This window comes from Rhinolophus sinicus, linkage group LG09 (genome assembly GCF_036562045.2).
Source record: "Rhinolophus sinicus isolate RSC01 linkage group LG09, ASM3656204v1, whole genome shotgun sequence".
NCBI classification, from domain to species: domain Eukaryota; kingdom Metazoa; phylum Chordata; class Mammalia; order Chiroptera; family Rhinolophidae; genus Rhinolophus; species Rhinolophus sinicus.
The window spans coordinates 56,720,309-56,736,376 of NC_133758.1; the positions used below are offsets into that span (position 1 = coordinate 56,720,309).

The 16,068-nt window shown below is 42.5% G+C and overlaps 1 protein-coding gene across 3 annotated transcripts in view; it reads left to right on the plus strand.

Moving 5' to 3' along the window:
• PLXNA1 (plexin A1) overlaps positions 1-16,068 on the plus strand; it is a 433,317-nt gene that overhangs the window by 40,013 nt on the left and 377,236 nt on the right. For 2 of the 3 annotated variants that reach the window (XM_074340466.1, XM_074340468.1), the window contains exons 2-4: positions 5,980-6,100; positions 9,739-9,808; positions 11,711-11,855. The exons of the other annotated variant lie outside the window; for it this stretch is intronic. In XM_074340466.1, the coding sequence (XP_074196567.1) occupies positions 5,980-6,100; positions 9,739-9,808; positions 11,711-11,855 (336 nt within the window). The remainder of the gene's footprint in view (positions 1-5,979; positions 6,101-9,738; positions 9,809-11,710; positions 11,856-16,068) is intronic. 3 annotated transcript variants of the gene reach the window in all.

Here is a 16,068-nt window from a genome sequence, read left to right on the forward strand (position 1 = left end):
AATAACAAATTTGTGCTTCTTAATCCCTTCCCCTTTTTATCCTCCACTAACTCCTTTCCATCTGGCAACCATCAAAATGTTCTCTGTATCTATGAGTGTTTCTGCTTTGTTTGTTTGTTTATTTTGTTCTTCAGATTCCATATATAAGTGAAATTACATTGCATCTCTTTGTCTCTTTCTGACATAGTCCACGGAGCACAACACTGTTCAGGTCTAACAGTGCCACCACAGATAGCGAGAACCCATTATCTTCCCTGGCCAAACAACATTCCATTGTACACATACTTGTATATGTACCACCTACTCTTTATCTACTTATCCATTGATAGACATGCAGGCTGCCTCCCCATCTTGGCCATTGTAAACAGTGCTGACATATTGATGCACATGTCCCATTGAAGTAGTGTTTTGGTTTTCTTCGGATAAACACCCTGAAGTGGGATTACTGGGTCCTACCCGTCTCTTGTTATAGCCTTTGTTTTAAGTCTGTTTTGTGTGGTATAAATATTACTATGCCAGCTTTTGTTTTTTTTTGGTTTTGTTTCCATTTTCGTGAAATATCTTTTCCCCATACCTTTACTTTCAGGCTGTGTGTGTCTTTTGATCTGAAGTAAGTCTTTAGTAGGCAGTGTATGTAAGGGTCTTATTTTCTTATCCATTCAGCCACCTTATGTCTTTTGATTGGAGCATTTAGTCCATTTATATTGAAAGTAATTGTTGATAGATATGTAGTTAGTGCCATTTTATTAATATTTTTGATTTTTTTTTTTTTTTTTTTGTCTTGAGGAAGTCCCTCTAAGATTCCTTATAATTCTGGTTTGGTGTTGATGAACTTCTTTAGCTTTTTCTTGTCTGGGAAACTCTTTATCTGTCCTTTGATTATAAATGATAGCTTTGCTGGGTAGAATAATCTTAGTTGTAGGTCCTTGCTTTTCATCACTTTGATTGTTTCCTACTACTGCCTTTTGGCCTGCAAAGTTTCAGTTGAGAAATCAGCTGATAGTCTTATGGGAGCTCTCTTGTAGGAAACTAGCTGCTTTTCTCTTGCTGCTTTTAAATTTTTTTTCTTTGTCTTTAACCTTTGCCATTTTAATTACGTGTCTTGGTGTGGGCCTCTTTGGGTTCATCTTGTTTGGAACTCTCTGTGCTTCCTAGGCTTGTGTATCTATTTCCTTTGCAGGTTAGGGAAGTTTCCTGTCATTATTTTTTCAAATAAGTTTTCAATTCCTTGCTCTCTCTCTTCTCCTTCTGGTACCTCTATGATGTGAATGAATGTTAGTATGCTTGGTGTTGTGCCAGAAGTCCCTTAAACTATCTGCATTGTTTCTTTTTTTTTTTTTGATTCTTTTTTCGTTTTGCTGTTCTTTGGGAGTTTTCTGCTACCTTATCTTCTAAATCGCTGACGTGATCCTCTGCTTCCTCTAATCTGTTGATTCCCTCTAATGTATTCTTCATTTCAATTATTGTATTCTTTATTGCTGGCTGGTTCTTCATTTCAATTATTGTATTCTTTATTGCTGGCTGGTTCTTTTTATGCTTTTCTATCTCCATTTTAAGTTTCCTATCTCTCTGTTGAAGTTCTCCCTGAGATCATTGAACATCCTTATAACCAGTGTTTTTTTTTTTTTTTTTTTAATTTTATTTTATTAAATTTATTGGGGTGACAATTGTTAGTAAAATTACATAGATTTCAGGTGTACAATTCTGTATTACATCATCTATAAATCCCATTGTGTGTTCACCACCCAGAGTCAGTTCTCCTTCCATCACCATATATTCGATCCCCCTTACCCTCCTCTCCCACCCCCCACCCCCCTTACCCTCTGGCAACCACTAAACTATTGTCTGTGTCTATGAGTTTCTGTTTCTCATTTGTTTGTCTTGTTCTTTTGTTGTTTTTGGTTTATATATCACATATCAGTGAAATCACATGGTTCTCTGCTTTTTCTGTCTGACTTATTTCGCTCAGCATTACTCTCTCAAGATCCATCCATGTTGTCACAAATGTTCCTATATCATCTTTTCTTACCGCTGAATAGTATTCCATTGTGTATATATACCACAACTTCTTTATCCATTCATCTATCAAAGGACATTTTGGTTGTTTCCATGTCTTGGCCACTGTAAACAAAGCTGCAATGAACATTGGAGCACACGTGTCTTTATCTCTAAATGTTTTCAGATTTTTTGGGTAGATACCCAGGAGAGGAATTGCTGGGTCATATGGCAATTCTATTCGTAATTTTTTGAGGAACCTCCACACTGCCTTCCATAACGGCTGCACCAGTCTGCATTCCCACCAACAGTGTATGAGGGTTCCTTTTTCTCCACAGCCTCTCCAACATTTGTTACTATTTGTCTTGATGATAGCCATTCTGACTGGGGTGAGGTGATATCTCATTGTGGTTTTGATTTGCATTTCTCTGATGATTAGTGATGTTGAGCATTTTTTCATATGTCTATTTGCCATTTGTATGTCCTCTTTATAACCAGTGTTTTGAACTTTGCATCTAGTAGGTTGTTTATCTCCATTTTGTTTTTCTGGAGCTTTGTTCTATTCTTTCATTTGAGACATGTTTCTTTGTCTCCCCATTTTAGCTGCCTCCCTATGTTTGTTTCTATGTGTTAGGTAAAGGTGCTATGTCACTCCGTCTTCGTAGAGTGGCTTTATGAAGTAGGTGTGCTGTGGGGCTCAGTTACAGTCTTCCTGGTTACCTGAGTCGAGTACTCCAGGTGTGTCCTTTCTATGGGCTGTGAGTGCTTTCCCGTTGCAGTTGAGCCTTGGTTGCTGTTTGCACATCAAGGGGAGGGAATTGGTTCTCAGGCTGATTGGTTGTGAGGACTGGCTGTGACTACAGTGGAGGAGCTGTTGTGCAGTGACTGATCCTACGGAGCTGGAGTCACTTTAACAGGGCACTGGTGCCTCTCTAGTCTGCCCTTTGCATGTGTCATCCTCGGAGTCAGCCGGTGATTCTGTGGCGGGGTCTGAGGCTGACCACCGGGTGTGCCAGTCCCGGGGCCTCCTCCGAGGGGCCCCAGAGCAGGCCAAGTTTAGTCTCAGCCTGTGCCCTGCCAGGGCCACCTGGCATGGGCCACAGCAATCTGCAGTGGTCACTGCCGTGCCTGCTTGGAGATGCCTTGAGAGGCCAATCCTCAACCGAGGCTGCTGTCACTTGTGCCGGGCTTAGGGTTGCTCAGCCAGCAGTATGGGACATGCTGAAGCCAGATGCAGCTTATTTGGGTTTTGTGAACCTTTGAGAGATTTTAGGAAAGTCCACAGCATGAGCCAAGGCAGGCTGTTTATATGTAAAAGCCACTGGAAGTGGCTTGGCTGGGCCTGAAAGTTGGGTGTGCAGGGTCTCAGGGAAACAGGGCAAAGGAACGGGTGTTAGCAAGTTTGATGGAGACTCAGATATGGCTCCCGTCTGAGTTTCACTTTGGGAGTAGGGAGGGTTTAACAAAGAAACAATGGCTTCCGGCAGCTTCTATGTTTGGGAGAAAACTGCACCTCCAGCCCTCACCCTGAAGTTAGACAATTCACTTTCTCCTCTTATGTCCCTGGCACCTTTCCAGTTGCTGCCCCTGTGCTGGAGTTCAGAGCGAGTGAGTCTGTCAGCGAGTAAGTCTTTGGGCGGGTCCTTTAAGAGGAATGCCTGGGACTCCAGCCGCCCTCCATCTCACTCAGTCACAGTCTCCACTGGTTTTCACAGCCAGAAATTATGGAGACCTCTCTCCCTGGTACTTGTCCTATGTCATTAATTACCTGTTGATTTACACCGATCTTAAATACTAGAGGGACACAGTTATTATAAGTTTAGTTGCTAAAAAATGTTCATGGTAAAAAAGTAAAATGCAGAAGTGCCAAGACTGAAAGTCCTGCCCCAGCTGCTCCTGCCCCAACTTGCAGGACTTAACTTTTGTGTTTGTAGCCTTGTAGCTTCCACCTCTGAACAGATACATATATTTGTGTGTATGCATATATGTGAAAATTCAAATGCATATTCACATTTGTGAATGTACGTATGTGTATATTGACGTATTTATATTTGTATGTCTGCATTTTTATAATTGTGTATCTCTTTTTACAAAATTGAGATATGACTTTACAAATCAGCAATGTAAGAGGTCCGACAACTAAGTTTGCAAACTTGTTACAACAATATTGTTAACCTTTTTTGATATCAGAGGGATTATTCATTATGAATTTGTACCAACTGGACAAACAGGTAACCAAGTTTACTGTTTGGAAGTGCTGAAAAGGCTGCGTGAAAAAGTTAGATGAAAACAACCTGAACTTTTTGCCAACAATTCATGGCTCTTGCATCACGACAGTGCACCAGCTCACACGGCACTGTCTGTGAGGGAGTTTTAGCCAGTAAACAAACAACTGTATTGAAACACCCTTCCTACTAACCTGATCTTGCCCCCAATGACTCCTTTCTTTATCCGAAGATAAAGGAAATATTGAAAGGAAGACATTTGGATGACATTCAGGACATCAAGGGTAATATGATGACAGCTTTGATGGCCATTCCAGAAAAAGAGTTCCAAAATTGTTTTGAAGGGTGGACTAGGCGCTGGTGTCAGTGCATAGCTTCCCAAGGGGAGTACTTCGAAGGTGACTGTAGTGATATTCAGTAATGAGGTATGTAGCACTGTTTCTAGGATGAGTTCGCGAACTTAATTGTTAGACCTCGTATCTCATACATCCTTCCATGACAGTTACATGTCTTACCTCATTCTTTCTTAATGGTTCCACAATATTTCATTGGAGGTATATACCATCATTTCTTTAACCAGTTTCCTATTGTTGCGTATTTATGTTTTTTTTGTTTTGTTTTGTTTTTTTTGTTTTGTTTTTGCTATTCCAATGCTGTTATGTACATGTGGGAGCACTTTTCTCAACTACGTCCTGGAAGTGGAGTTTTGGATCATGGCTTTTGTCTTAAAGTCATTTTTAACATTTTCCCCTTAACTGTGCTTTATGATGCCTTGCACATATTAGGCACTTAATGAATATTTATTGAAATGAACACTTAAGGGTTTTCATTCTGGATTTATCCCTAGCTTGGTATTTCATTTCAGTAAACTGTTTTATGATACCCTCATGCCTATTTCACTTCCTCTAAAAGGAATGAAAGTTTTAGTTATCTAGTCTTCGCTAAAGGGAACTAAGGTGAAATGAGTGAAGCAGTGTTGTGATTGTCTGCTATATGTGTGATACTGGGGGGTATACAGAGGTGAGTAAGAGGAAGCCTCCGCCATCAAAGTATTTACAAACCATCAGGATGAGGCAGGTAGGATGTGTGGTACATCCCTAAGAGGCACACATGTGTTCTAATGGGAGCATTAAGGAAGGGGAGAAATGCTACCTAACTTGGGTGCTAATGTGTTTCCCCGAAAATAAGACCTAACCAGAAAATAAGCCCTAGCATGATTTTTCGGGAGGACATCCCCTGAACATAAGCCCTAATGTGTTTTTTGGAGCAAAACTTAATATGAGACCCGGTCTTATTTTTGGGGGAACACGATATCAGGGAATATCCACAGAAGAGGGGACACTGAGATACCCTTAAAGGAAAGGTAAGATTTGGACAGGTGGAGGTGTACCAAGGGAAGGGGGCTGCTGGTGGTTGTTGGTGGAGGAGCAGCATAATGAATTCAGAGAGGGTGAGGAAAATGAGAACTCAAGTTCCACTGGTTGCAGGGTGAGTGCAGGGCGCAGCCATAGATGAAGTTGGAGAGCCAGCAGGGGACCTGCTGTGCTTGGCCCAGATTCCAGGCGGGTTTGATACTAACCTGGTAGGCACTGGACCATCACAAGAGGCTTTTGAGTGAAGTTATATTGTTGGAGTTGGTCTTGAAGAAACGGTGTCAATGGTCAATCTGAGGCATTGATAAAGGAGTCTTTATTTCCAGAGATTTCTGTGATATAAATTTTTGCCTGTTTCTTGTCCCATCCCTCACTTTTTCCCTTAGCTGTCTGAAAATGTGGTTAACCGCATGAAGGATTCCAGCCAGCCTTCCAAAGTGGGCCAGCTGACTTTTCCTCCTGCTCCTGCACCTTCTGCATTTGGCACCTCTAAAGGCCTGGAGAAAGGTATGCGGGTTGCAGTGATGCTGTGGAGAGCGGAAATAGAGTGTCCAAGGAATGACAAATCATGTTCCTATCAAAACATGCTACTGTGGCTCCCGTTTGTTTCTGGGTGATGTAAGCAACTCTTTTCTGATAATTGCTGTTCAGGAGAGTGTGGCTTCTGTGCATGACAGACTCTGTCTAGTATAATGAGAGCAGCACAAGTTAGTCAGAGCTTCTGTGATTGGGGCCAGACTGTTTTCCCTTACTGTTTCAGCTTCTCTGTATGTAAAAAATGAGGTGCAAGGGCTTGGTTTGACAACTCCGGTAAGAAGTTGCTTTTAAGGATCTGTAAGTGAAGCATAACCATTACGTTGGTATGGCTCAAAGAATGATAGGGATTTACGTAAAATGAGCCAATCGGGGGGAATTGAGTCAATGCCTTTGGCTTCAAACTCAGCACCTCGTACCTAGCCATCAGGTCCTGGTCCTGGCCTGGCTCCTGGATAGTTCACTCTGGGCTTCTAGTAGGGCCTGTTACCCTGCACCTCCCAAGAGTTCCTCTTCTTGTACCCATGCTGGGCTCAAAGCTGATTTATTCCCTACTTTTTTGTGCCCATTGCAAATGAAGAAATTTGTCCTTTTCTCTAATAACTACTTTCAGCAAACACAAAGGAACAAAAAAGTTTAAGAAAGGAGGAGTAAGGTACAAAAACATTAGAATATTACAAACTAGAAAAGTCTTGTGGCAACTGCTCTTCTACTCATTGAGTACATGTTTATGAGAATCTGGGTCATAACTATCACCTGTAACTTAATATATATTTTTTTCACTGATTGACTGAAGGAGCCACGGCACTGTGAAGTGTAAACTCTGTCTCACAGTGGATAACCGTTCACTGTATTGTGAGTGGCCTCGCATTAGAGTTGTCTTCTCTGCCGATCTTTCCTATTAGGTGATAAGCTCGAAGGCAGGAGCTATATCCTGTCCACTCAGTATTTACTGAAAGCTTGCCAGGGATCAGGATGAGTGCTTCGTGCTGGGATTCAGCGACAGGTAGACTCGGATGCCTCTCTTATGGCACACACAGCTCTAGTTAAGGAGCCAGATGTATAACCCTGTAGATTACATGTATCATGTGATGTTGCAACAGTAGAAGCATGCCCAAGATCCAAGGTAGCACAGAGGAGAGAGTGACTTATTATTTTAGGGTAAGGCTCCCTAAACTGGACTTCTGAACTGGATTTTGAAAGAGTAGTGGTAGATGGACAGTTTAGGCATGGTGAACAGCATCAGCAAAGGTCTAGAGGTGGCACAACCTGTCTTATTTGGGGACCTTGAAACGGTTTGGTATCTCTGGAGTACAAAGTAGAAGGAACGGGGAGGTGTTAGAGCCATGCTCAGGGGCCAGGTCCTGGAGACCTCCACACAGTGGCCAGAGAGCCGCTGGCTTTGTCCTCATGGCCAGGGTGGCAGCCACGCCTTCAACACCTCTCCCCTTGTATTGTCTGCATCAGGGCTTCCTGAGTGTTAGAGCAAATCAGTAGCTGGATTTGGACTCATCCTGAGATATTTTTGAATATCTGTCAGTGAAGGGGCTGAGTGAGGGTCTCAAAACCCACATAAGATATCCCCCGTCCTTTATCAGAAGGGCTAGCTCCCATGCTCTCTAGCCGACTGATCAGTTGAAGTGAGTCTAACTTAACCTAATGCACTTTAATAAACAGCATTAATTGTTGAGAGGGAGAAGTGGTGAAAACAAAAATTGCCAAATTATATCATACACACATCAGTTTTAGCTTTGGAAGATAAAAGAAACACTTGTTTCAATTTTGGTAAGTTTTGCAGTTTAAGAAGCAAGAGTAGTGGCTCATTTGCCATTTGGTTTTAGTTTTAACAGAGTATTTTGTTGTTTAAATGATGAATGACTTTTCAGTTTCTGAATGCTGAAGAATAGCATAAATGGACTGTCATGAAGTTGACTAATTTTAAATATTTTTGCTTTTAAAATCAGTGTTTGCTTTTATTTTAGGGATGGAACAAATTAGAAAAAGAAGTTGAAATTAGATCCTTATGTTACACCGTACCTCAAAAAAATATCAAAGGAAGTAAAAGATTTAAATGTAAGAATTGAAGCCATAAAAGTATAAGGGTACATAAAATACAATAAGTAGACTTTCTAAGCGCTACATTAATTGAAGAAACCTTAAATTCTGAAGAAAAGTGGGTAATATAACTATAAGAAATTAGAGACAATTCAGAAAAAATAAATGAAACATGAATGATAAACTAGGGAAATACGACACAGCAGTATTAGTAGTCTTCATATATAAAGAGCTTTTAAAGATTCTTAATAGAAAATGTACACAAATGAACATAAATATGTGATGCGATTCTCAACTTTGCTAATGATTAAAGATACATATATTAAATAATGAGCATTACCAAGGAGGCAGAGAAGTGGGCAGGCTTGTACATGGAAGGTAAGAGTGTGGATTAGTGCCATTTTCTCTACAATGTATAGATATATTATTTCTGTAGTGATAAAAAGCAAAATTGTATAAAAAGCAAAAATAATAGGATAAATTATACCTCAATAAAGCTGTCATAAGTAAATAGGAACAGGGAGACTTAATGTCAAAATAAGATTGGGCAGCACTATACGATTTTTTACTCCCAGTGGAGAACCTAGCATGTTACTGTGGAGCATTTAGGTGTGCCCTCCTTGCAGGCCACAGCATCGCCATGCCCATCCCTCTGTGAGAGGGCATCTGGGAGTGCAAATCATAGGATAATTACTTTTGGAAATGACTCCCTGAAAGGTTGAGTGTTTCAACCTCTGAAATTCAGCATGCTTTAAAAAGGCCTTGGGAGTGAAATGGCAAATCCTCATATATTCTTTCACAAAGCCTGGTTCTTCTATAATATTTTGTGCGTCTTAGTCGCTGCCTCTTTAGAAACCTGTGATGGAGGTGTACAACATTTGGCCAAGGCCACAGAAAAGTGTTGAACTTTGGCTGAGAGAGTTTGGGAAGGATAAAAGATGGGGAAGGAGGAGAACAGAACCAAGTGGTGGAGAGAGTACAGTGAATTGGATTTGCCCAGAAAGTTCATGACCATCAAAAGGTAGACATACTGTAACAACTTAAAGGATCCAATAATACTAGAGGTGATACAGGTTAAATGATACATAGAATATCATTAATATGAGGTATTTGCCCCATTCAGGATTATAAATCTGTAGAATGAGGTACTGAGGGAAACAAGATTTAAGGAGCCTCCTCTCCCGTCCCCTCCCCTATGCCGAAACCCAGACCCCAGAGACTGTCTTTCAGCATGAAGCAGTGCAGTGGTCCCTCAGTTCTTCCTGGCCTGTGTTTAGGAGATGACCTAAATTTCAAGTAATTGTAGGGTGAGTAGGGATGGATTTGGAACACTGTACTCAAATGGCTCTGCCTGCTGCCAGCCCCAGGCAGTAAGTGGTCCCAGTGGGTGCAGAATAAGGGAGTGGAAGGCCTTCAGGCTGTCCCTCCTCAGACTGGCTAGATCAAGGATCTGTTCTTTGTCCATCCCTGAGGGTGCACTCCTGAGCCCCTTTCCTAGATGCCTTCGCTTATCCTGGGGTGCTGCTGACAGGACTTTTCTTTTCATCCCTTTGCAGACTGTAAACTGCCCAGGTCAGAGTATGGTGGTAGCCGGCAGCCCTCAGGGGTGGAGGAGGATCTCAAGAGGTGAGCAAGAGTGCCCACTCACCCCTGGCTCTGCACTCCAGCTGAACGCTCTTTCCTCAGTGGGTACCTTTCCCTGGCCTGAAGGCCCGAGAATGTCTCACATATTTTTTCTTATTTAGATTGCCTGTCAACTTAAGTATAGGTGGTACTGGTCTCAGTTAAAAGATGAAGAAACACCAAACGGGGTGTGTGCGGGAGTTTATTGCTCATGTTCTTAAAAATTCACTTGAAAAAGCCAGGACTAAATAGTTGAGTGTCTGGATCTTCTGTGCCTGTGTGTGCGTGCAGGCATTCTTTTAGAGATATGAAGGAAAAAGGAGCCTTCATAATTCTAACTGTAGTAGGCGAGATGGACTGGCTCCAGGATGTTGGTGACTTCCCATCAGCACAGGCCACAGCACCAGAGAGCCAGCCACACCACCAAAATGGGACTTGTTTATCCTGCCCTGCATCTTGTAGAACCATGCTTAAGGCACGGACGCCATCCTGGAGTACAGGTTTGCATCCTCATTCTGCCACTTTCTGGTAATGTGTCCCTGGACAATCACTGTATCTCCCTAGGCCTCTGAGAAGGGCCTAAGTCGAATACCTCTTTTATTGGAATATTGTCGTGCTGAAACGTGTTAATGCACAGAAAGCATGCACAGTGCCTGGCACACAGAGTTCCCAGTGAGTGCTAACAGTAGTTGTTATTGATCAGCTTCTTTAAACCCTTGAGAACACTGGCCTCTGTGGCAAAGGACCCAATGAGTTTATTCAGGGGGTGCCGTGTTAGCCACAGTTGGTTTGCTACTTCCAGTAGGTCAGCCATGTGGATCTATTTCCATAGTCATGAATTAAGTCCCACATCTGAAAATCTAACCTCCTTAATCCTAAGAGGCCTCTCTAAGAATAACAAACTTGAACCCTTTTTTTTGGTACTTTTAAACCGTTGAAAAATGTTCAAGTAATACATACTAACGAAAGACTTAGAAAATATATGAAGTGAAAAAAAATCATCATTTCATGAAAACCACTGTTAGTATTTTGGAGTTTCTGTCAAATATCTCTTTCCCCTAGTTTAGGATTATTTTTTCAAAGTCATATAATTTTATATTTTGCTGTTTTCACTTAATATTATAATTATTTTTCATTTGTTATACCTGCTTTATAAACGTTTTTATTGCTAAAAGTATTATTTATTGGTTCTCAATTTTAGATCCAACCTATAGACAAATTATATAATGAATGTATTTTCTAATTATGATATAATATATACCATTGTGTGATTATACCAGATTTTCTTTAACTTGACCGTGATTGTTGTACATTTCAGTCATTTGCAGTTTTTTTAGCCCTATTATAAATAATACTGCTAAGAGTATCTTAGTACTAATAACTTTTTTCTCTTTAGGGTTATTTTATCGGGGAGAAAGCCCAGAAATAGGTCAAAAGTTAACACACTTAGAATGAAGAGTTACATGTTCAGAACAAAGGGCTGATGTTATCTAAAACCTTCAGGCCCTTAAGAGTAGGTAGGGAAGGCGGGCTTCCCACTCACTTACCCATTTTGAAGGAATGGCTAGTGCACGGTCGAACCCCTGCTCCCAGAATCTCTCATTTGGCTATGGCTACATGTTTCCTCACCTGGTGGTCAGCTCTCCTTCTGTTCCTAATCTGTATTGTCATGGCTGAGAAAGTGTCACTGTATCTTTTTGCCTGGGGGATTGTCACTGTTGCCTGACCTAGGGGTTGGATGAAGTGTGGGCTTTCACAGTATTCTCTCTGGCCAGCCTCAGAATTCCATTGGCCCACAGATCCCAGTTCCCTGGTCAGCTGAAGTGAGTGCACAAACTTCTGCTTGGCTACCTTCTGCCAATCATTCCATCTGTACATGCTTCTCCCATCCCTTTCCTGGCACAGGTATAAACAGGAAAAGGCCACAGTCCAGGATGAGCTGTTCCAGGCCGTGATGAGGGAAAGAGAGGCAGCCATGAAGCATCTGAGTGCATCTCTGCATCCGGGGGAGGGCAGCATTGACCAGGAGAAGCGGAAGTCAGTCCTGCTGGTGAGTGCAGATCTTCCTGAGCTGGCCTTTCGTGCTCTCACAGCACAGGGAAGCAGAGGTCAGGCCTGGGACCTGATCTTTCTGAAGCCCGGGTCTCTGTCTGCCCACCCAATGTCCTCCGAATAACCTCTGTAGAAAGGGTGTCTTTCTAGGGACCAGGAACTTGGGTTCTTCTAACCCTGGATCTGACACTGATATGCTTCGCTGTTTCTGGCTTGTGTTTTAATTCCCTGGGACCTCAGGTCTGTCCCACGTAGGGCTGGATCATTTGATGGCCTGGTCCTGCTCTGAAACTTGACAATTGTAAGTGCTGCTGTGGTATGTGTGCCAGGAGGATGTGAAAGGAGAGGACTGGGGCTTGGAGCCATGCAGTAAATGAGATGGAGAGCATCATTTGTAGAGTTAGGCAGCTTGGTGTAAATCCTGGCTCCCTAGATGCTGCCGTGGGCAAGTCCTCCAGCATCTATGAGCTTTGGTGCAGGATTAGGATGTTTGCATACAGTGCTGTCCAACGGATCAGAGGAGGTAATAAGCAACTGCAGGGATTGCGTGCCATGCCAGATCATGAAAGTGCCACAGGCTGTGTTTCACAACACGAGAACTCTAAAAGTGCCCCAGGCTTGACTAATTCAGCAGCTCACTGGTGTCTTCATGGACCCCAGTTCTTCTTCCACTCCGCAATCCTCAGCATGCCAGTGCATCCTCAGGCCAGTTGTCCCCACAGCTAAGTGGTGGCTGATACGCCCTCCAGGTCTTGTGCAGACAGGACAACTCTCAGCAAAAGAAGAAAGGTTGTGTTTGTTCTGTCAGCAAGGAGAACTTTCCCGGAAGCCTCCAGCAGAAGTCCTGTTAAATCACATTGGCTTAAATTGCACCATGTGTCCATGGCTAAATCACTTGTTGGTAGAGGGAACAGAGATGGCACCACTGACTGGAGCTAGGGTTCTTTTCTTGTCACATTTGAGAGGTGTGTGTATGGGGGTGGGCATCCAGACAGAATTAGGACTGACAGTAATTAATAATTCTCCCAATTCCAGTGTATGGGGGTTTCCCCTTACACATCCAAGGAATTCTTCAATAGTAGCTGGATGTCCTATAATTCAACTGAGTTCTGACACTGTGATTGATGTCAGAAACATCCAAACTTGTAGAGATATTTAATGAGTTTATTTGAGCCAAACTGACGACAATTGCTGGAAAACAAAATCTCAATGAATTAAGAAAATGCTCTGGAGTGTGGCAGTTTTGCAGCTTATCTTATACACTGGAATCAAAGGAGGAGATGCAAAGAGGGTTACATGAAATCCATTGGTGGTAGGTTAAGGGGGTGGGAGAAAGCAAAGTGGGAAATCTCTGGGATTGGATAAAAAGTAAAACAGAAAGATATACACTTCTTTTACACTGGTGGGTAGAAGATAGTTAACATTTACAGCACATAGAGGTGGTATTCTGGGAACAAGAAAACAGTGAGGGGTTCTGTGTTCTCACTCTGGTTTGGTGGGTTGTGCCCTGAGGGGTCCAGAAAACGGATTACTCTGACACTCTAAGGGTTATCTTAGATGTAAAAAGACAGTAGACAGTCTCACTTAAGGTAAAGATTGACCTTTGTCAAGGAAGCTACAGGTCCAGGATGTGACTACCGGCCATGACCCGCTTTTAATTAGGAATTTTTATGTTCAGACCACCCTATGTGGTTAATTTCGGTCTCTGAGTTTGTAGGGCCTGTCATGCTGGCCTCCCCCGAGCTTGTCAGGTTTAGCATGTGGTCCCTTTTTGTGCCACACTTTCTACCTGGAGATAACATCAGATTCCACAGGTTAAGGGCTTAGTCCCACAAAACCTCCTTCCCTCAGATGCCAATTGAAATCTAGTGCTTCTAACTGACTGACTATAAATCAGAAATTCCCATGACCCCATCCTTAGGTTTGACTAATTTGCTGATTAGAGCAAATTAGAAACATGTTACTAGACTACTGGTTGTTTTAAAGGATGTAAATCAGGAACAGCCAGATAGATGGAGGAGATGCATAGGGCAGGATATGGGGAAAGGGCGCAGAGTTTCCATGCTCTCTCCAAACATGTCACCCTAAATCTCCATGTGTACACCAACCCAGAAGCTCTCCAAACCGGCTCCTTTTGGGACTTTATGGGGCTTCATTACATAGGCATGATTGATTAAATCATTGGCCAATGATGATTGAACTTAACCTCCAGCCCAGTCTCCCCTCCTTGGAGGTGGTAGTGGGGATGTGGGACTGAAAGCTTCAACCCTCTAATCACATGGTTGGCTTCACTAGCCCCCAGCCCCAATCCTTGGGTGCTTTCCAAAAGTTACCTAGTTAACATAACAAAAGATACCTTTATTACGCTCATCACTTAGGAAATTCCAAGGGTTTTAGGAGCTCTGTGCCAGTAATAGTGGAAGAAGACCAAACTTTTACTTCTTATAAATTGTGATATTCTGGGAAGAAGGGGGGTGGGGTGGGGAAGGAACGGCTATAGCAGCATATAATAACATCTGCTTCAGGGGCCATGGGCTTTGAGACCAGGAGCAGCCTTGCCCTGCTTCAGGTGGGTGGCTCGGGTGCACTGTGCTCCATAGAAGGAAATTGGAGACAATATGAGATCACTATTCAGGACTGTATCTTCTCGGGAGGGAAAGGCCTCTGCATAGATGTTCAAAGCATGCAGTAAGCACATAAGAAATGCTGATTGAAATAGGCCCTCTGGGAAATAACGAACAATATAGGATCCTTGCTCTTGGGAAATTTAAAAATTCCCCACGTCTAGTGGGGAAGACAGACTTACACCAAAAACTTTGAAAAAGCCCAAATTGGTTATATTAAGTGTGAAATGGAAGTAAAGATAATATGCTTGGGAATGCAAAGGCAGTGGTGTCAACTGCTGGTGGAAGAGATAGCATTTGACCTTGTCAATGAAAGAATGTCCAGCCTAAGAAAGTCATAAAAGTTTATTTGACCCAAACTGATGACAAATGCTGGGAGACAAAATCGAAATGGATTGAAAAAAATGGTTTGGAGAATGTCAGTTTTGCAGTTTATTTTATACATTAGAATCAAAGGAGGAAGGTTACATGAAATCCTGGTGGTAGATTAAGGGGGTGGGAGAAAGCAAAGTGGGAAAATCTCTGGGATTGGATAAAAAGTAAAACGGAGAGACACACACTTCTTTTCATTGGTGGATACAGGATAGTTAACGTTTACAGCACATAGAGGTTGTATTCTGGGAACAAGCTAACAGTGAGGGGTTCTGTGGTCTCGTGTTCTGGTGCATGGGTGAGCCCTGAGGGGTCTGGGAAAGGAGATTACTCTTACATTTCTGTGGATGGAAAAGGGGCCACATGTGAAACCTGGCAAGCTCAGGAGACTGAAAATAACCACATAGGATGGTGTGAACATAAAAATTCCTAACTAAGGTGGGCCATGGCGGAAATCACATCCTTGGCCTGTAGCTTCCTTGACGAAGGTCATTCTTTACCTTAAGTGAGCCTGTCTGTTGTCTTTTTGCATCTAAGATAACATACCCTTGGAATGTCAGAGTAATCCCTTTTTCCTGACCCCTCAGGGGGCACAACCCATCACACCAGAGCAGGAAACCACAAAATCCCTCATTGTTATCTTGTTCCCCAAATACCGTCTCGTCTCTACCTCGTGCTGTAAAATGCTATTAACTCTCCTGTACCCACTAATGTGGAAGAAGTGTGTGTCTCTCCAGTTTGCTTTTTATCCAATCCCAGAGATTTCCCCGCTTTGCTTTCTCCCAACCCCTTAATCTACAACCAATAGATTTCATGTAACCTTCCTCCTTTGATTCTAATGTATGAAATAAGTTGAAAACGGCCATTTTCTGGACCATTTTCTCAATCCGTTGAGACTTTGCTTCCTGGCAATTGTCCTCAGTTTGGCTCAAATAAACTCTTATAAGCTTTCTCTTAGGCTGGATATTTTTTTGTTGACATTTCAAAGGTATGTTATCCTAGATGCAAAAAAAAACAATAGACAGGCTCACTTAAGGTAAGATAGACCTTTGTCAAGGAAGTTGCAGGCCTATCACATGACTACTGGCCATGACCCGCTTTAGGAATTTTTATGTTCAGACCATCCTATGTGGTTACTTTTGGTCTCTGAGTTTATAAGGCCTGCCATGCTGGCCTCCCCTGAGCTTGTTGACTTTAGTATGTGCCCTCTTTTTT